Consider the following 22,481-nt stretch of genomic DNA (forward strand, 5'->3'; position numbering starts at 1 on the left):
GCGGGTACGTGGTTGGCGTTTCAGAAACAGTTCAGCTGGTGTACGTTCCGTTACTGTGTGTGGTGTGTTACATTAAATAAACAGGAACCGGGGAAGCCTTTGGTGGGTGAGAACAGACTGAACCTTGAGTCCAGTCCAGGCCTTCTTAAAGGTTTGCACGGCTCTCTCCACTGCTCCGTTTGATGCCGGATGGTAAGGTTGGTGACAGGTGCCGTACTCCATTTTTCTTGAGAAACATTTCAAAATCGTTTGAGGTGAAAGGAGGGCCATTGTCCAATACGAGCTCCTTGACTAGTCCAAAGGTTGCGAACAGGTGTCTGAGAATATTGATGGTCTTCTCAGCTGTGGTCAGTTGAGAAGGGAACACTTCCATCCACTTGGAATGGACATCGATGACAACAAGGAAATATGCTCGTCAATCTCGGCGTAATTCACATGGATACGTTCCCATGGTGTAGCAGCCCAGGACTATGGATGAAGAGGTGCAGCAGCAGGCTTGTTGTCCAGGCCACCACAGATAACTGCGGGTGAGTGCTTTCATTCAAGTGATCCTTGGATGTCCCTCATGCAGGTCAGATAGCAGTCTCCTCTGAAATGTGTGAGGTACCACCACCCTTGATCCCCACAGAACACATCCTTGATCAGTGGACAACTGGTCTTTCTTTTCGATGAATGGACGAAGGTCATCGTCATTTACGAAGGTTGGCCAACCGCCTAATTTTAAGTCCAAGACTTTGGAAAGGACTTTGTCTTTCCTCGTTTCCTCTGCTATGTCTGAAGCAGATATGGGAAGTTCATTGATGAGAGAGATCTGGAAGACTGCTCTATCATCTTTACTGTCGGAGTCCCTATTGCATGGTAGTCTTGATAGTGCATCTGCATTTGCGTGATCACTGCTCGTCTGTACTCGATCTCGTAGTCGTAGGCTAGCAATATCGGAGCCCAACGTTGCATTCGAAGTGCAGCAATGGTTGGTATGGCTGATTCTGGTCCAAGGATGGCCAACAGAGGCTTGTGATCTGTCAGTAGTTGGAACTTCCTTCCGTAGAGATATTTGTGAAACTTCTTCACTCTGAATATTATGCTCAGGGCTTTCTTCTCAATTTGAGCATAATTTTTCTCACTTAGTGACAGAGTCCGTGATGCAAATGCAATAGGGTGTTCTTCACCTGAAGGTATAACATGTGAGATGACGGCTCCTTCTCTGTATGGAGATGCATTACACGCGAGTCTCAGCTTAATCTCTGTGTCATAGTGGGCAAGCCACTTGCTCTTTAACAGACACTGTTTGCAAGTCTTGAATGCTTCTTCGCATTGTGGGGACCAATTCCACTTTGTATCGACCTGCAGCAGTTGGTGAAGCGGATGCAACAATGTGGACAAGTTTGCCACAAACTTTCCGCAATAGTTCAGGAGCAAGGTGCTCTCCAATGGTTGGTGCTGACATGAGGATGTCGTCCATGAAGCACACAACATTGTCTATACCGTCCAAGATCTGATCCATTGTGTGTTGGAATATCGCTGGAGCTGTCGAGATTCCATAGGCCAAGCGATTGAATCTGAATAGCCCCTTGTGTGTATTGATGGTCAGATACTGTTCCGACTCCGGATCCAGCTTCAGTTGCTGATAAGCGAATGACAGGTCCAGCTTACTGAAAACCTTTCCACCAGCTAGAGTGGCAAACAGATTTTCAGCGTAGGGTAGTGGATATTCCTCTGGTAGTATGCAGCTCTCATTCTGACGGTCTTGTCTTTCTTTGGGACTACAACGATCGGAGCGGCCCAGTCGCTCCTCTCTACTTTCGTGAGGATGTTATTCTTCTGGAGGTGGTACAGTTCCTTCTCTAGTGCTTCCTTAAGAGCATAGGGAACTGGACATGGTTTGTGAAAGATAGGCTTGGTTCCTTCTTTCACTCTAACTTTTGCTGTGAAGTCTTGTATTTCGCCGTAGACATCTTTGAAAAGTTATTTGTGCTTCTCCAGCATGTTAGTGAGTGTAGCCTGACTCACTGGTGTGTCATTTCTCAGACTGAAGATTTCTCCCCAGTTCAACTTGATCTTTTGTAGCCAGTTTTTGCCTAGCAAGGCTGATTTTTCTCCTTTAACAATGACAAACCGTAGCGTCCACTCCTTCCCCTCATACCGGACTGGTACCTGGATCTGTCCTAACACAGGAATAGTGTCACCAGTGTATGAAGAAAGGCAGATGAACGCTGGCTGAAGAGGGCAGTCTTTCAGTTTTTCTTTGTAGTCTTTCTGGAACAAGTGATTCAGACGCTCGTGTGTCCAGCTGCATGTTTACTGGTTTTCCCGCTAACTCCATGCTGAGATAGATTCCATCTTTTTGTTGTTGAGCTGTGTACACTGCAAACAGTTCCAATACGGTTTCAGTTGTACCTTCCTCTTCTTGTGCTGCGTCTGACACTTTGTGCGCTCCTGCTGTCCTTTTTGGAGCTTTTGATACTCTCTGTATAAGTCCAACCTTTCCACAATTGTGTCACTTTTCATTTTGGAATCGACATTCACTGTGCTGATGATTATCTCCCCCACATCTGTAGCAACTTGGCTTAGACCTTTGTGATGTGGACTGCTTTGTTCTTGTGTAACCTTGAGGACAGGACTGAGAAAAGTGTGACATTTGTGAACCTTTTCCTCCACATGTCAATGACCTTGTGAACAACTTTCTGACGTTCTGCACGTCCCGATAGCTCAATAGTATCCCTGTGGACAAGCTCAAGTCCAAGTGTGATATCACAGGCTTTCTTAAAGGTCAGGTCCTTCTCTGACAGAAGCCTTCTGTGATATGCTTCACCTGTGAGACCACATACAAACTTGTCTCGGCGAGAGTCATCAAGAAATCACTCAAACTCACATGTACTTGCCAGCCTTTTCAAAGCAAGGATGTAGTCAGCCAAGGTTTCCCCTTGACGTTGGTCAAATCTGAAACGTTCTGCAATGAGAATTGGCTTAAAAGAGTTTCAGTCAGTTCTGCATAGTTCAACTCCACTGCTTTTATTGGTTCAATGAGACCTTTCAGCAATCCATAATCAGTTGGACCCAAAACACTGAGAAATAAATCTGCTATCTTTTCATCTTTGATTTCATTTGCAGCCAGCCAACGCTTAAAACGCTCTAAACAGGAATCAAAATCCTCTTTTGCAGCCTCAAACTCTGGTACTCGACCAAATGGTTGCCATTTTCACAGTTAATTGTTCAGTTTCCTTATTCCTTGTATTCCTTCATTTTCATCTAATTCTTCACTTTCTTCATTTCAGAAGTTTCTGCAATTACTTAATTCACTGCACTCATTTGTAATAATGTGTTACGTTTCTTCTTGTTTTACAATATTTCTCCACCGAGATCGCCTAATTTCAAATGGGTTCAATTACCGTTTATTTATTTAACCACCAGAGGGAAGTGTCTCTATTCTGGACTCCAATAGGCTTGCTACTTGGCAGCTCCTGAACACTTTACCTACTAGCAGTGCTTAGCCTTTTCTACTGGCAAAAAAAATAAACAAATAACTGACGATTTACATAATTATTTTGAGTTTCATTACTCACGCAACATTCTTCCCTTCAAGTAATGTCCGTTTATGTAGTTTAATCACCTCATCGCCACTGTAATATTTGTGTTGTGGAGAAATGACCAGGCAGGAGACGGGAGTACAGTTAGTTTTGTTTAGTCAAAAACGCCTCGTGCTCTACAGCCCCAGGCCCGATAGTGAGCATGTGCATTTCCTATTAGGTGTAGTAACATAACACTGCCGTAATACATTACTGCTTAGTAACAGCATAGTAACTAATATAAACAGATGTAGATCACAGATACTACAGTGGGAACTACACATGCGGAGATCATCCGTTCACCTTCTCTGTGTCTCACAAAGACACCAAATTTGGACTCATCAGACCAAAGGACAGATTTCCACCACAACATTCTGCAGCGATATGCCATCCCATCTGTTTTGCGCTTAGTGGGACTATCATTTGTTTTTCAACAGGACAATGACCAAACACACCTCCAGGCTGCAAAAGGGCTTTTTGACCAAGAAGGAGAGTGATGGAAGTGTGCCTTGAATTCTAAATAAATCACTGACAGTGTCACCAACAAAGCAACTCCACACCATCACACCTCCTTCTCCATGCTTCCTGGTGGGAGATCATCCGTTCACCTACTCTGCGTCTTAAAGACACAACATTTGGACTCAGACCAAAAGGACAGATTTCCACCGGTCTAATGTCCATTGCTCGTGTTTCTTGGCCCAAGCAAGTCTCTTCTTCTTATTGGTGTCCTTTAGTGTTTTTATTTAATTTATTGAACCTTTATTTAACTAGGCAAGTCTTATTTACAATGGTTTCATTGCAGCAATTCGACCGTGAAGGCCTGATTCACGCAGTCTCCTCTGAACAGTTGATGTTGAGATGTGTCTGTTACTTGAGCTCTGTGAAGCATTTATTTGGGCTGCAATTTCTGAGGCGGGTAACTCTAATGAACATATCCTCTGCAGCAGAGGTAACTCTGGGTCTTCCTTTCCTGTGGCGGTCCTCATGAGAGCTAGTTTCACCATAGCGCTTAATGGTTTTTGCAACTGCACTTGAGGAAACTTTTTCCGGATTGACTGACCTTTATGTCTTAAAGTAATGATGGACTGTTTATTATCTTTGCTTATTTGAGATATTCTTGCCATAATATGGACTTGGTCTTTTACCAAATAGGGCTATCTTCTGTATACCATCACTATACCATCCCTACCTTGTCACAAAACAACTGATTGGCTCAAAGAAAGAAAGAAATTCCACATATTAACTTTAAACAAGGCACACCTGTTAATTGAAATGCATTCTGGTGACTACCTCAAGAAGCTGGTTGGGAGAATGCCAATAGAATGCCAAAGATGTCATCAAGGCAAAGGGAGCCTATTTTGGTCACTACATGATTCCATATGTGTTATTTCATAGTTTTGATGTCTTCACTATTCGACAACATAGAGAATATACAAAATTAAGAAGAACCCTTGAAAGAGTAGGTGTGTCCAAACTTTTGACTGGTACTGTACATACAGCATTACTGTCTCTGTCAAAACTAATATATAGCTGTTTCTCTTTAACACCAGGTGAGAGAGGGTATCCTTATAGTTACATGCACTGTGTTTCTCATACAAAAGCCTTTGGGACTAGATTCATTCTGGACTTCATTCTGGAAATAGCCGACATACGAGCGTGGAAACATTACCTTGTGGTGCTATCATTGGTGCTTTGGAGGATCTCCCAAATGTAAAGGTACATGCTCCACCATGTTTTATTGGTGTCACACCCTGACCTTAGTATTCTTTGTTTTCCTTGTTATTTTGGTTAGGTCAGGGTGTGACATGGGTGATGTATGTGTTTTTGTCTTGTCTAGGGGTTTTGTATGTTTATGGGGCTGTCTCCTTTCTAGGTATATTGTATGTCTATGGTTGCCTAGATTGGTTCTCAATTATAGGCAGCTGTCTATCGTTGTCTCTGATTGGGAACCATATTTAGGCAGCCATATTCTGTGGGTACTTTGTGGGTGATTGTTTCTTGTCTATGTGTTCTCTGCACCAGATAGGACTGTTTCGGGTTTTGCCACGTTTGTTGTTTTTGTGTTCATGTTGAGTTTTCATATTAAAAACCATGAACTCTAACCACGCTGCATTTTGGTCCTCCTCTCCTTCGACGGAAGAAAACCGTGACAATTGGTTTTACATGCTGCAAACGCTTGCGCACCACAGTGAAATGCTACTTTACACACAAAACATGTTGTGTGCCCCCTCACACCTTCAGTAAATCTGGGCCTATGTTTCCCATACAATAGCCTTTAGTGTAAGGTATTAAAGTGTAGCGCTATGATTGGTGCTTTGGAGGTACTCGAAGAAGAATGTACTTGAAGAAAACATTTATTGAGAACGTAGAAGGTCATCATGTTACTGGTATCCATGCGTGTATCTGAAATGTCACGTCAGTGTGGGTGTCCATTTCATGAGCTCTTAATTGGAATGATGAATGAGTGTGTGTGTGTGTTCGTGCAATTGTCTGCATGTGTGCATGTGTGTGTGTGAGGTGGGTACCTTGTCTTGACTGATGAGTTCCTGGTAAGGGATATGTGCAGGCAGGTAGGTGTGGAGGAGAGCACAGAATGCAAGGCCATCACTCCAGCTGCTGCTGAAGTTTGTCACATCAATGTTCTACAAGAGAGATAGATGGAGAGAGAGAGGAAGGCGTCATTCTTCTTCCAGTACCAACAGTGGATGTCTCAATAAGAATTTCAAACAACAATAACGAGCTCAAATTAAGCATTTATTAACATACAGTAAATATGCATAACGGAGAGCATGGAAACAACCTTCCTTTTCCACAAATATAACACTGACAACTAGCTTTAGTTTGCATTTAGTTCTTGCTCGTTCCTCAAGGAATTATCTACTTGGGTCGTTCCACCAAATCAGTGCCTTTTGAGATGTGTACCTTGGTGAAAATAAACTTTTGATCTTACCTAATTTTAACATTGCCATAAAGAATATTCTGTCATGTTCAACTTAATAATAAAAAACATATTTTCTCATCTCAAGTAAATAAAAAAATTAAATGAAAATGTACGATAGTGAGTGCCAAATAAAGTAACAGGGTTGACTGTAACAGGGTTGATGGCCATAAATCCCCCTGTGACAGGGGAAATGGAAGCTTGTTGTGTGCAACAGGGAGGGGCAATTGAATACAAGCTTCACAAAAAAACACAATTGTTTAAACATTTCTAGCCTGTCTATCTATGGGTAACTGTGTTGACGTGTAATGCTCGACCTACTCAGTTTTCCACCACAAAATACCGGAAAATGGTAAAAAAGAGTAGAACCAACTCACCAGCTTTTACACTATAATTTGACTATTAGATGTTCAATGTTTCTTTAGAAAAAAATATTTTAAAAGGAATAGCTCATTTAATTTCATGGATAGGTTTTCTTGACCTTAAAATGAATCACTAATCACATGAACTAAATAATAATCTTCAGAAATGACTTTGTCAAACCACAAAATATCTAGGGCTTTATAATGATGGTGAAAACTTGGAGAAATGTTGGTGTTAAGTGGGTTAAAATCACAGTGGGTGCACACATGTCAAAATGCAAAATTATTGCTCTTTAGCAAGTCTTTATTCATATAAAAAACCTGATTTATTGAATTCTCCATGTGGTCTAAATTAAATCAAATCAAACTTTGTTTTTCACATGCTTCGAATACAACATGAAATGCTTACTTCCAAGCCCTTAACCAACTGTGCAGTTCAAGAAAGAGTTAAGAAAATATTTACCAAATGAACTAAAGTGAAAAATAATAAAAAGTAACACAATAAAATAACAATAGCGAGGCTATATAAAGGGGGTACCGGTACCAAGTCAATGTGCGGGGGTACAGGTTAGTCGAGGTAATTTGTGCATGTAGGTACAGTAGGGTGAAGTGACTATGCATAGATAATAAACAGCGAGTAGCAGCAGTGCAAAAAACAAATGTGTGGGGGGGGTCAATGTCCTGGATGGCAGGAAGCTTGGCCCCAGTGATGTACTGGGCCGTAGGCAGCACTTTCTGTAGCGCCTTGCGGTCAGATGCCGAGCAGTTACCATACCAGGCGGTGATGCAACCGGTCAGGATGCTCTCGATGGTGCAGCTGTAGAACTTTTTGAGGATCTGGGGACCCATGCCAAATCTTTTCAGTCTCCTGAGGGGGAAAAGGTGTTGTCGTGCCCTCTTTACAACTGTTTTGGTGTGTTCGGACCCTGATAGTTCGTTGAAACTCTCGACCCGCTCCCCTACAGCCCCGTCGATGTTAATGGGGGCCTTTTCCTGTAGTCCACGATCAGCTCCTTTGTCTTTCTCACATTGAAGGAGAGGTTGTTGTCTTGGCATCACACTGCCAGGTCTTTGACCTCCTCCCTGTAGGCTGTCTCATCGTTGTCGGTGATCAGGCCTACCATTGTTGTTTCGTCTGCAAACTTAATGATGGTGTTGGAGTCGTGTTTGTTCACGCAGTCGTGGGTGAACAGGGAGTACAGGAGGGGACTAAGCACACACCCCTGTGGGGCCCCAGTGTTGAGGATCAGCGTAGCAGACGTGTTGTTGCCTACCCTTACCACCTGGGGACGACCAGTCAGGAAGTCCAGGATCCAATTGCAGAGGGAGGTGTTTAGTTCTAGGTTCCTTAGCTTAGTGATGAGCTTTGTGGGCACTATGGTGTTGAACGCTGAGCTGTAGTCAGTGAACAGCATTCTCACATAGCATTCTCACATTAAAGTAGCCTCACAAAGCCGCCTGATCTGGTGAGCTTGTATGAATGTTGCAGATGTAAGCTCGCGGGATAAGACGGCTTCATGAGGGTAATATTAAAGGGCACTTTATTGAATATAACAGGCTTTTAAAATATGATATTGGTGCACAATTTCTACTTAAAATATCAAAGGAATGCTACATTCACTCATTTTGTGGAACAACCCACTTAGAACATCCCTAGAACATGGTTAGGATATGCAGAAGCACATAAAACCCCCCACTCAAGCACATAAACATATAGAGCAACATACCAATGAAAACTAATGGTGTTGTTTAATCTACATACCCTGTCCATAGCTGATCAATATGCTAGGTCAAGTTTCCTACTAAGTGCAATTGGAGAGTTACTTTTATTGCTGGTTGATAGATTTCATTTATTGGATAACTGAAAGCAGTAGGCTGCTCCAGCATGAGACAACATTGCATGCATTGAAAATGATTGAGGATAAAAAACTGCATTAACATCCCTGGCCACTAGAAGCGCCGCTTTTGGGTGATCATTTGTTTGCTTATGGCCTTATAGAGTTGGTTGAGTGCGCACTTAGTGCCAGCATCAGTCTGTGGTGGTAAATAGACGGCTACGAATAATATAGATGAGAACTCTCTTGGTAGATAGTGTGGTCTACAGCTTATCATAAGGTACTCTTCCTCAGGCGAGCAATACCTAGAGACATCTTTAATATTAGACATCGCGCACCAGCTGTTATTGACAAAAAGACACACACCCCCACCCCTCGTCTTACCAGAAGTAGCTTCTCTGTTCTGCCGGTGCATGAAAATCCCTCCAGCTCTATATCATTAGTGTCGTCGTTCAGCCACGACTCGGTGAAACATAGGAAATTACAGTTCTTCATGTCCCGTTGGTAGGATAATCATAATCGTGGGTCATCCATTTCATTTTCCAATGATTCCATGTTAGCAAGTAGAATTGATGGCAATGGGAGTTTACTCGCTCACCTACAGATTCTCAAAAGGCAGCCTGATCGGCGTCCTCTTTTCCTTTGTCTTTTCTTCACGCAAATGACGTGGATCTGGGCCTGTTCCCGGGAGAGCAGTATATCTTTCTCGTCGGACTTGTTAAAGGAAAAAGCTTCTTCCAGTCCGTGGTGAGTAATCCCAGTTCTGATGTCCAGAAGTTATTTTTGGTCATAAGAGACAGTAGCAGCAACATTACGTACAAAATAAGTAAACCATTTTTACAAACAACGCATTTTTTTTTTAAATAGCACAATTGATTACGGGCATGTAAAACGTCAGCCATCCTCTTTGGCTCCATTCTACCATTAACATGAGCTGGTCACTATGTGTAGGTAATCCTTTCTAACGATATCACCTAGTAAAACTGCAAAAGTGTTGCTCTCCATTTTCTGGAGGACTGCGTTTTGAAATCAGTGGAATGCCTGGTGGAAATGATAGCCAAGGAGATGTAGAAAAATGCTGGTGTTTGATTGCAAAAAGAAAACGCACAGAAGGCTGTTGTATAAAACACCTGTCTCCGGATTACATCTTCAATCTAAGGGCAACCATGGCATCCGTGACAGAGAGGGACAAGCGTCCATCGATGTATATGGGTAAGATAGTCTAGCTAGCTACATTTTCAGATATTATATTATTTTAAATTTTGTCAGAAAGTTGTTTTCATTTCAAGTTAAATCCTACTGTTAGCTCGCTAGCTAACTTTAAGTGTATGATCTGTGTAGTAATATTATTTGTATCTCAGAGCCATTTGCATTGCTAGTTATTGCCTAATATTAGCTAGCTAGCTAGCTAACATTAAACCTGGTTGGTTAGCTACCTGCAGATTCAGGGTAGTAATGTTATGAATGAGGGATTATGTTTAATTGTTTAGCTAGCTAGCTAGCTACATGTCTAAACAAAAGACTCCACTATGCAAGTAACCACTTCATTACACCTTCTGTACCCAGTGCATGTGACAAAACTTTGGTCGTATTTGATATAGTATGTGCTTACCAGAGACGATAATGTGAAGAACATAACCTGCACCAAAGTAAAATTAGGATATAACGTTAGGCCAACGAGACAGTGTCCAAATTCTAAAATTCTCCGGTAGAATGCCCTGCTTTTATTTCATCACACTAAGCCATTTTCTGTAATTGGCTCGCCATTAATGTGCAAATAATGATTTTGTTTTGAGTTTATTTTCCTGTAATAATGAAGACAAAAGAGCTAAAGTGAAGACGTTGTCAGCTATAAGATATGGTCATTATTTTAACTGGCCAGCCAGCTAACTTAACATTAGCTAGTTAGCTAACAAGCTAGAAACAAACCAAAACTTTGTTTAGAAAGTTGTTTTTAGCTGCCTGGTTTGCTAGATTGACATATACTAAATTCCTTTTTAAACGGGTGGGTTTATTTGATGTAGGACGACAATAGAATATTCATGATGTCACTGCGACAACTGTCGATAGACGTAGTATAAACCAGCCTTTAGTCTTTAAATCTTTTGTTGTTTAGTGCATGGCCTCACATGTGAATCCTTAAAGAAATGGGTTGGGGTAAGGCTTAAGAGGGTGTGAACGATGCTGAATGGGTGTAGACAAAGAAGAGCTTACCAAATTATTCAAGGTCCATTTTCTCCAAAGTGAGGTTACAAATGTATCAACTTTCAAAGCATAATTACTTTCCCATTGTTCCTCAACTGCAGTGTATTATATAAAATGTTCTCTGAGTCTGTACTTTAATCCAATGTAAAAAAAACTAATTTTGCTCCACAAATTTTGCTACATAAGACCAATTTGAGCCGGTCAGTCACATTTGTTTGTGTTACAGCCTGAAATCACAATCTATTAAATTGATTATCACTCCTCTACACACAATACCCCATGATGACAAAGTGAAAACATGTTTTTAGAAACTTCTGCAGATTTATTGAATATGAAATACAGAAATATCTAATTTACATAAGTATTCAATACTTTGTAGAAGCATCTTTGGCAGTGATTACAGCCTTACAGCCAGAGTCTTTCTGCGTGTTTGTGCCTTTGTGTGTGTGGAGCACAGACTTACATCTTGGTCTGGCCAGGCCATGCTCGGGCGGGGGTAGAGAAAGGGGGGATGGGGAGAGACAGGGGGAGAGAGGGGCGCCATGAATGTTAAAACAACAGCAGACGGGATGAGCACTCTGGGACCAGACTCAGAAAAGCAAACACAGCATCAAGCGACAGGAAACGTCTCGCTCCACACAGAATACTGAGCTGCCCGGTTAAAATAACCAAAGAGAGAGAGAGAGAGAGCGAGACAGAGTGAGGGGGTGGGAGTGAGAGAGAGAATGGGAAAGCGAGAGCGGGGGAGTGGGCGACAAGGAGAAGAAGGGAGAGCGAGAAGAGGGGGGAGTGGGCGAGAGAGAGATGGATTGAGCGAGCATGAGGTTGATAGCAAGCCTAAACACTTGCTTTGGCAGAAATCCAGCTTTAAAATAACATCTACAGTATGATTGCATTAAGAGGTCCAGTCAGCATGTCAGCCAGCCATTCAGAAGGCCTCAAAATACAATATTGCCAGCAGCTGAGATAACAGAGAAGGCTGTATTCCAATACTTTTAATAAAGCTCTCTACACTACAGCACAAACCAACAGTCATCTCTCTCACATCAACCACACTGGCCCCATTTTCACAAGAAAATGTATTTACATAGAAACAATTGGAGTCACAATAAAACCGTACAGAGTAATAGGATTCACTGCAAGTGTTATCTAACTTCCTGTGACAGTAAAAGAGTGCAAGTGGATAACATGTAGATAATAGCTAAATGAAGTGGGTGAAAGCCAGCCTGTTATTATGACACTTGACACCCAGATGACAGTGTGCCATTATCACATTATGGTGCTGAAGTGGAGATAGGAAATCCACTGCCCGATGATGGAGCACACACACTCTCACACTCTGAGGGCTCCATGACCAATGAGAGAAAACACACTCATACTGCCTGATGATGGAGAACGTGCACACACACACACACACACACACACACACACACACACACACACACACACACACACACAGGTAAAACCAATCAGCCTGGTCTGCTAAAGCAGGAAAGTCCACATTCACATTTACTGAGAGTTGTACGACTGATGAGGTACTCTCCATCAGTGTCCGTACTACCACCATTAAGCCCTGAGCACCTCTCTCTCTTTCTCTCTGTCTGTCTCTATTTGAGTAGTGTGTGAACAAAGAAAAAACACAAAGAAAGGCAAAACGAAGAAAAGGGAAGCAGCAGTAATGGGTCATGCAATGAATCATCATCATGAGCAATGACAGCCTGAAAGTTAGGTGCAGCCAGTGCCGGACAGGGACACACATGAAGGGGTTAGGGTCCCAAAGACCCTCCCCATTATTGATTAAGAGAACCGTAAGATTAATATGTTTTGCTGCAGGCCTTATAATAGATACTGTTGCTATGTGCCTAAAAACTCTGCCACTATATGTTGCACAAGCCATCTATATTAGTCTTTGTGCTTAAGCCCGAAGCTGTTGCAAGAGTTTGCTTGCGGGCTAGGTCTGAGTCAGACCTAAACTAGATAAAGAGAAGTAACCACTGTCAGGTTTAGACATTTTGTGGACAATGCTAATGAATTCAGAGAAGCTACTGTACTAGGTTACTAGGTTACCTTATAAGGTAACCTCAGCAAATTGCTGTATATATACAGTTGAAGTCGGAAGTTTACATACAATAAGGTTGGAGTCATTAAAACTCCTTTTTCAACCACTCCACAAATTTATTGTTACCAAAATATAGTTTTGGCAAGTCGGTTAGGACATCTACTTTGTGCATGACACAAATAATTTTTCCAACAATTGTTTAAAGACAAATTATTTTACTTATAATTCACAGTATCACAATTCCAGTGGGTCAGAAGTTTACATACACTAAGTTGACTGTGCCTTTAAACAGCTTGGAAAATTGCAGAAAATGATGTCATAGCTTTAGAAGCTGCTGATAGGCTAACTGACATCATTTGAGTCAATTGGAGGTGTACCTGTGGATGTATTTCAAGGCCTACCTTCAAACTCAGTGCCTCTTTGCTTGACATCATGGGAAAATCAAAAGAAATCAGCCAAGACCTCAGAAAAAAAATTGTAGACCTCCACAAGTCTGGTTCTTCCTTGGGAGTATTTTCCAAATGCCTGAAAGTACCACGTTCATCTGAACAAACAACAGTACGCAAGTATAAACACCATGGGACCACCTAGCCGTCATACCGCTCAGGAAGGAGACACGTTCTGTCTCCTAGAGATGAACGTACTTTGGTGCGAAAAGTGCAAATCAATCCCAGAACAACAGCAAAGGACCTTATGAAGATGCTGGAGGAAACAGGTACAAAAGTATCTATATCCACAGTAAAAAAGAGTCCAATATCGATATAACCTGAAAGGCCACTCAGCAAGGAAGAAGCCACAGCTCCAAAACCGCTATAAAAAGAAACAGACTATGGTTTGCAACTGCACATGGGGACAAAGATTGTACTTTTTGGAGAAATCTCCTCTGGTCTGATGAAACAAAACAAAAAATAACTGTTTGGCCATAATGACCATCGTTATGTTTGGAGGAAAAAGGGGGAGGCTTGCAAGCCGAAGAACACCATCCCAACAGTGAAGCACAGGGGTGGCAGCATCATGTTGTGGGGGTGCTTTGCTGCAGGAGGGACTGGTGCACTTCACAAAATAAATGGCATCATGAGGAAGCAAAATTATGTGGATATTGTAGGGGAATAATCAGAATTGGTGGGTAACATAGATAAGATGTTTTATTTTCATGATATGCTTATGAGTTATTTCTCATAAGAATGTATTTTGTTGTACTATAGTGGTGGCCATTGGCAGTTATTTGTTATGTCAAGACTAAGTTGCATGGGCCACAGAGAGGGGAGAGGTCAAGGTGTCATCATGTGTAAACATATCTTTTGCTCCACTGTGTCTGTGTGCCAGTCACTCCCTACTTTTCCCATCGGGGAGAGGAGGATGGAATCATTCTATGCTCCCCGTGAGCTTGTCCAGGATTGGTTGTATTTAGAATTGGTTGTATCTAAATGACAATTTGATATATGCCTGTTGATATGGAGGATTGGTTTATGGTTCTGAGTTTGAGAAAATAACATAGTTTAGGAGACAAAGCTGAATGATAAATTATGTCTATGCTGTCTGGCTATGTGTGTTTTTTTGCTATTAAAGGATCTCAGTTACAATGTGTGAGGGGCTCTCAGAGAATTCATTGATAGACACTGAATTGATCTGAGAGTCACAGGGTTGTGATAGAGCTCATATAATTAAAGATGGACTTTGATAACTAACTGGTTCGCGCTCATGATTTGGTAAATAGAGGAAATTTCCACGACATTTGGCGACGAGGAGGGGATGTGAATCTTCACTCGGTGACCGTTCCTACGATCTAGGTAAATAAATCGTGCACGAGGGATCCCCTAAACTTGGGATCTCAGGGGAACCACACTTCGGGAACGAAGCAGATGGACCAACCTTTGATCTAAGAGGAAGCGAGCCGAGTGGATACCACATCTCAAACTGAGTTTTTTTTTTTTTTTTTAAGAAAAAGGTGAGCACACAGATTTGAAGTCGAGTTTTTTAATTATGCCTGTTACGTATACTCTGAGCGTGAATTCCTTTGTAAGGAAGGCACCTTGGCGGCGTAAGCAGGGCCGAGTCAGAGGAGAGTAATCTGGGGGTTTTGTGGACTCAAAAGATACTCTGCACTGTCCGGTTGTCAGTGACCAAAAGCCCTCCTGACACTGAATTGATCACAGTGGGGATTTGGTGAGGTCGTCTGTCGGGGTGAGGAGCCAGGGGACTGTGTGTTCTAGGTGAAACACGGCACTTGGTGAAGCCCTATTGGAAGAAGGACCTCATTCTGTGCGTCTGTGTGATTTGTCTAAGTGACCGTCAGATGTGGTGAATTCCAATTATTTTAAATGTGCTAGCCAGGTATGCCCTGGGTTACTCTGTGTGAGTATTCTTTTATGGGATCATCATGAAGAACAAGGAACACACCAGGCAGGTCCGAGATACTGTTGTGAAGAAGTTTAAAGCCGGATTTGGATACAAAAAGATTTCCCAAATTTTAAACATCCCAAGGAGCACTGTGCAAGCGATAATATTGAAATGGAAGGAGTATCAGACCACTGCAAATCTACCAAGACCTGGCCGTCCCTCTAAACTTTCAGCTCATACAAGGAGAAGACTGATCAGAGATGCAGCCAAGAGGCCCATGATCACTCTGGATGAACTGCAGAGATCTACAGCTGAGGTGGGAGACTCTGTCCATAGGACAACAATCAGTCGTATATTGCACAAATCTGGCCTTTATGGAAGAGTGGCAAGAAGAAAGCCATTTCTTAAAGATATCCATAAAAAGTGTTGTTTAAAGTTTGCCACAAGCCACCTGGGAGACACACCAAACATGTGGAAGAAGGTGCTCTGGTCAGATGAAACCAAAATTGAACCTTTTGGCAACAATGCAAAACGTTATGTTTGGCGTAAAAGCAACACAGCTCATCACCATGAACACACCATCCCCACTGTCAAACATGGTGTTGGCAGCATCATGGTTTGGGCCTGCTTTTCTTCAGCAGGGACAGGGAAGATGGTTAAAATTGATGGGAAGATGGATGGAGCCAAATACAGGACCATTCTGGAAGAAAACCTGATGGAGTCTGCAAAAGACCTGAGACTGGGACGGAGATTTGTCTTCCAACAAGACAATGATCCAAAACATAAAGCAAAATCTACAATGGAATGGTTCAAAAATAAACATATCCAGGTGTTAGAATGGCCAAGTCAAAGTCCAGACCTGAATCCAATCGAGAATCTGTGGAAAGAACTGAAAACTGCTGTTCACAAATGCTCTCCATCCAACCTCACTGAGCTCGAGCTGTTTTGCAAGGAGGAATGGGAAAAAATGTCAGTCTCTCGATGTGCAAACTGATTGAGACAAATTTTCAGTTTTTGATTTGTTAAAAAAGTTTGAAATATCCAATAAATGTCGTTCCACTTCATGATTGTGTCCCACTTGTTGTTGATTCTTCACAAAAAAATACAGTTTTATATCTTTATGATTGAAGCCTGAAATGTGGCAAAAGGTTGCAAAGTTCAAGGGGGCCGAATACTTTCGCAAGGCACTGTATGTCTATGTACATAGGGCAGCAGCCTATAAGGTACAAGGTTTAGTAACCAGGTGGTAGCCGGCTAGTGGTGGCTATTTAACAGTCTGATGGCCTTGAGATAGAAGCTGTTTTTCAGGGTCTCGGTACCAGCACTTCAAAATGACTGTAGTTAGTGCTATGGGTCGATAGTCATTTAGTTCAGTTACTTTTGCTTTCTTGGGTACAGGAACTATGGCGGACAAGCAAGTGGTAGACAAGCAAGTAGGGACAGCACACTGGGATAGGGAGAGATTGAATATGTCCGTAAACACTCCAGCCAGCTGATCTGCGCATTTTCTGAGGACGCGGCTAGGGATACCGTCTGGGCCGGTGGCTTTGTGAGGGTTAACACACTTAAATGTCTTACATCAGCCACGGAAAACGAGAGCCCACAGTTCTTGGGAGCGGACCACGTCAGCGGCACTGTTTTATCCTCAAAGCGGGTGAAGAAGGTGTTTAACTTGCGGGAAGCAAGACGTCGGTGTCCTAGACGTGGCTGGTTTTCCCTTTGTAATCGATGACTGTCTGCCACATATGTCTTGTGTCTGAGCCGTTGAATTGCGACTTCACTTTGTCTCTGTACTGACGTTTTGCCTGTTTGATTGCCTTACGGAAGGAATAATTACACTGTTTGTATTCAACCATATTCCCAGTCACCTTGTCATGGTTAAATGCGGGGGTTCACACCTTCAGTTTTGCGCGAATGCTGCCATCTATCCATGGTTTTTGGTTTGGGTAGGTTTGTAATCACAGTGGGAACAACATCCCCTATACACTTCCTAATGAACTCAGTCACCGTGTCTGTGTATACATCAATGTTATTCTCAGAGGCAACCCGGAACATATCTCAGTCCACGTGATCGAAACAATCTTGAAGCTTGGATTCTGATTGGTCAGACAAGCATGGAATAGACCTTAGCATGGGTACTTCCTGTTTAAGTTTCTGCCTATAGGAAGGGAGAAGCAGAATGGAGTCATGATCTGATTTGCCAAAGGGAGGGAAGGGGAGGGTCTTGTATCCACCCCGGAAGGGAGAGTAACAATGGTTGAGAATTTTTGAAGCCCGAGTACTACAGGCAATGGGCTCATTTTCCTCAAATTTGCTTTGTTAAAATCCCAGCTACAATAAATACGGCCTCAGGATATGTGGTTTCCAGTTTGCACAAAGTCCTGTGTCGTTTCTTAAGGGTCATTGTGGTATCGGCTTGAGGAGGAATATACACAGCTGTAACTATAACCGAAAATAATTATTTTGTGAGGTCGTCCTAGAAGTCCACTCAGAATAACTCGTCTTGTCTTGAAGCAGCCACTGGAATAAGTTAAATTGCCCTGTGGGGTATGAACAAAGGTTCCAATTCGGAAAAGTTGTATTTCTGGTCGTAATGCTGGTTAGTTACCGCCACTCTGATATCCAAAAGTTATTTCCAGATGTATGTGATAACATAAAAACAATTCTGGGCTAATAATTTAGGAAATAACACACACAAAAAAAAATACCGCGAAGTTGCTTAGGGGCTAGAAACAGAGCTGCCATGTTTCTCGGCGTCATCTCTCTCTCCCTCAATCTCTCTCTCTCTGTCTCTCTTAGTGGGGTGTTAAGAAGAGTAGCTGAAGTCAAATAGGATACAGGGATACTATGTCCTTTGTGTCAGTTTGAATTGGGTTGAGGAAGTTTGTATTTATCTGCCATATACATGGTACTGAGGTAGTATGGAGAGTGATGTATTTGAACCTATGCATCTGCAGCATCCAATGCAATACAAGTACATCAGGTCATTTTCAAAGAAGACATTTCCCACTATTTAAACTTCAGTCTTGAAGACTAATATGAGGGTATATCAAGATAGTTCTTATAATGTCTAGATGACCCCCACCCCCCTACATTCCTCAGCCTCTTCCCTCTTCCTCACCCAGCTGGGGGTCCTAGCTCACCCCCTTGCCCCCTCCCTTTCCCTCCAGGCAATGCAGGGGTGTTGTTTCTCAGAGAGAGGGCCGGATGACCGAGGGGGGCCGATCTCGTCAGTGTGTCCCAGCTGAGCCTATGTTCTGTCCAGCCCAGACTGAGACTCCCAGCCAGGCCATTCTTCTCATCATTGTTCCCACCCTAAACAATAAACAAGGCTTTAAAAAAAAATGTTTTGCTGACCCAAACAACATCAAAGACCACTATGATAAAAATCCTTGGGAAACCAGAACAGGTTCTAAAAGATTATCAGAATGAAACCTTTTGTTTTAAAAGACTATATTGAAAGTGATTAACTGTCTGTGACAAGAAGTGGATTTCAGTTCAACTGAGATAATTGAATTGTCATTCAAACAGTTCATTTGTCATGATAATCTTTTCTGCATCGCCTTTGACCGAGGCATATAAGTATGATCAGCTCTGTTTGACGTGCATGTGGAGGTGCATGAGAGCTGTGTGAGATCCACAGACAGTGAATGTGAGAGCGAACCCTCCCCTCCACTCCACAGGCCCCACAGGGCCCAGTCAATCAGAGCCTCCTTAAGGTCTTTACTGATTGATTGTCTCTTCTGAGAAGCTGACATTTGAGGTGTGCTGACAGCAGTCCCACCCAGCACATGCCTCGCCTCCAGATGTTGACATACAACAATGGAGAACATTCTTCAGATCCCAGTGTGTGTGTCTACTAATCTTGGTCACATTACCACAGTGCTGTGTTTACCCCTTCTCCCCCTCTACCCTGGGGTGGTTTGAGCTCTTCATCACCATGGCGACAGCACGGCCACCTCAAGCTCTCACGTCAGTGTGTGTGTTGTTTACCACGTTTACCGGTAACTCTCTCAACGGTTGACCTTGTTAGTCGTCAGAGTATGGCCAGTGGCAAGAGCCGTCAACACACACCCACGCACGCAGGCACGCACCGCCTGAATGGGCGCATACATAGGGGCATATCGGCCATGGCAAGGCCATACATATATGGGGAGAAGGCTCAGGTGGGATGTACGGGATGGGGATGGTGGGGATGTACCTTTTCCACATCTTGTTAATTTACTAAAATGTATTAAATAATGTCCCCCCCCCCTCATCAATCTACACACAATTCCCCATAATGACAAAGCAAAAAACATTTTTTAGAATTGTTGCAAATCTATAAAAAATGAAAAACAGATATCACATTTACATACAAATACCTTCTGTTAAACTTTTCTGTATTTATATATATGTTATGTATGTTGTGACTGCTGTTGTGCAAAGCTGTCATCAAGGCAAAGGGTGGCTAGTTTTAAGAATCTCAAATACATTATTCCATATGTGTTATTTCATAGATTTTATGTAGAAAATAGTAAGAATAAAGAAAAATCCTGGAATGAGTAGTGTTCAAACTTTTGACTGGTACTGTATGATTCAATGTATGTATACTACCGTTCAAAAGTTTGGGGTCACTTAGAAGTGTCCTTGTTTTGGGAAGAAAAACACATTTTTTTACCATTAAAAGAACATCAAATTGATCAGAAATACAGTGTCAACATTGTTAATGTTGTATTGTAGCTGGAAATGGCAGATTTTTTGGGAATATCTACATAGGCGTCCAGAGGCCCATTATCAGCAACTATCACGCCTGTGTTCCATGGACACATTGTGTTAGCTAATCCAAGTTGATCATTTTAAAGGCTAATTGATCATTAGAAAACCCTTTTGCAATTATGTTAGCACAGGTGAAAACTGTTGTTCTAATTGAAGAAGCAATAGAACTGTCCTTCGTTAGACTAGTTGAGTATCTGGAGCGTCAGCATTTGTGGGTTCGATTACAGGCTCAAAATGGCCAGAAACAAATAACATTCTTCTGAAACTCGTCAGTCTATTCTTGTTCTGAGAAATGAAGACTTTCCATGTGAGAAATTGCCAAGAAACTGAAGATCTCGTACAACCCTGTGTACTACTCCCTTCACAGAACAGCGCAAACTGTCTAACCAGAAAAGAAAGAGGAGTGGGAGGCCCCAGTGCACAACTGAGTAAGAGGACAAGTACATTAGAGTGTCTAGTTTGAGAAACAGGCGCCTCATAAGTCCTCAACTGGCAGGTTCATTAAATAGTACCCGCAAAACACCAGTCTCAACTTCAACAGTGAAGAGGCGACTCCGGGACTGGCCAATAAAAATAAAAGATTAAGATGGGAAAAAGAACATAGACACTGGCCAGAGGAACTCTGCCTAGAAGGCCAGCATCCCGGAGTCGCCTCTTCACTGTTGACGTTGAGACTAGTGTTTCGCGGAAATATCACATTTACATAAGTATTCAGACCCTTTCTTTACTCAGTACTTTGTTGAAGCACCGTTGGCAGTAATTACAGCCTCGAGTCTTCTTGGGTATGACACTACAAGCTTGGTACACCTATATTTGGGGAGATTCTCCCATTCCTCTCTGCAGATCCTCTCAAGCTCTGTCAGGTTGGATGGGGAGCGTCGTTGCACAGCTGTTTTCAGGTCTCTCCAGAAATGTTTGGTCGCGTTCAAGTCCAGGCTCTGGCTGGGCCACTCAAGGACATTCAGAGACTTGTCCCGAAGCCAGTCCTGCATTGTCTTGGCTGTGTGCTTAGGGTCGTTATCCTGTTGGAAGGTGAACCTTCGCCCCAGTCTGAGGTCCTGAGTGCTCTGGATCAGGTTTTCATTAAGGACCTCTCTGTACTTTGCTCCGTTCATCTTTCCGTCGATTCTGACTAGTCTCTCAGTCCCTGCCGATGAAAAACATCCCCACAGCATGATGCTACCACCATGCTTCACCGTAGGGATGGTGCCAGGTTTTCTCCAGACGTGATGCTTGGCATTCAGGCCAAAGAGTGCAATCTTGGTTTCATCAGACCAGAGAATCTTGTTTCTCATGATCTGAGAGTCTTTAGGCGCCATCTGGCAAACTCCATGTGGAGGAGGGGCTTCAGTCTGGCCACTTTCCCATAAAGGCCTGATTGGTAGAGTGCTACAGAGATGGTTGTCCTTCTGGAAGGTTCTCCCATCTCCACAGAGGAACTCTGGAGCACTGTCAGCTGTCAAGCTGTTGTTTGTACCCTTCCCCAGATCTGTGCATTGACACAATCCTCTCAGAGCTCTACGGACAAATCCTTTGACCTCATGGCTTGGTTTTTGCTCTGACATGCACTGTCAACTGTGCTTTTTATGTTTAATACATTTGCAAACATTTCTAAAAACCTGTTTTCGCTTTGTTATTATGGGGTATGGTGTGTACATTGAGGATTGTTTTTTGTTTTATCCATTTTAGAATAAGGCTGTAACGTAACAAAATGTGAAAAAGGGAACAGGTCTGAATACTTTCCGAATGCACTGTATGTATATTTTTTTACTGCTCTAGGTATATCATTATTGTTTGGATAAGCTTATTTACTATTATGTATAGATTTTTAGCTTAAATTTTTTCACTCTTTATGCGATGCGCACTGCAGAGAACACAGGAAGAAGAATTATCACTGAATTATCACAGTGAACTATAGTAATGTTTGTTTATGTGTCAATTAATACCATAAGGGATGGGTTGCCAATTGGCGATTTGATACGAAAATAAAATGTGATTCATTCATTCATAATTTCTGTTTTTTATTTTCAATACATTGCAAAAATGTCTAAAAACCTATTTTCGCTTTCAACATCAAAAACGGCATTAAATCTGCCATCCTCTTTAAGTTTTATATGTGACAGGATCACAGGAAGATGATGTTCAAAATCAAACACATATTAGCCAAGTTAGTCCTTTATCGTGATCACTAAAGACCCTAGCTTTATTATGCTGGTAGTGTGATCTAATACAGTAGCTAACAAATCAAATTCAATCCTAGCATATTAAATTAAATCCATCCCAGTAATTATTATTGACCACAGTAAATGGTTGTAATATTGCTCTATATCCCCAATAGGATTAGCGCTTCATAGGATGCATCCCAATGGGCACTCTATTCTCTATTTCCTACTATTGACCAGGGCGCATAGGGCTATG

The 22,481-nt window shown here is 42.3% G+C and overlaps 1 protein-coding gene across 6 annotated transcripts in view; it reads right to left on the reverse strand.

Moving 5' to 3' along the window:
- LOC110533632 (cytospin-B) overlaps positions 1-22,481 on the reverse strand; it is a 166,525-nt gene that overhangs the window by 14,322 nt on the left and 129,722 nt on the right. For all 6 annotated transcript variants that reach the window (XM_090186331.1, XM_090186330.1, XM_036990047.2 and 3 more), the window contains one exon: positions 6,092-6,208. In XM_090186331.1, the coding sequence (XP_090042457.1) occupies positions 6,092-6,208 (117 nt within the window). The remainder of the gene's footprint in view (positions 1-6,091; positions 6,209-22,481) is intronic.

This window comes from Oncorhynchus mykiss, chromosome 10 (assembly GCF_057628025.1).
Source record: "Oncorhynchus mykiss isolate SJ-2025 chromosome 10, ASM5762802v1, whole genome shotgun sequence".
Classification (NCBI taxonomy): domain Eukaryota; kingdom Metazoa; phylum Chordata; class Actinopteri; order Salmoniformes; family Salmonidae; genus Oncorhynchus; species Oncorhynchus mykiss.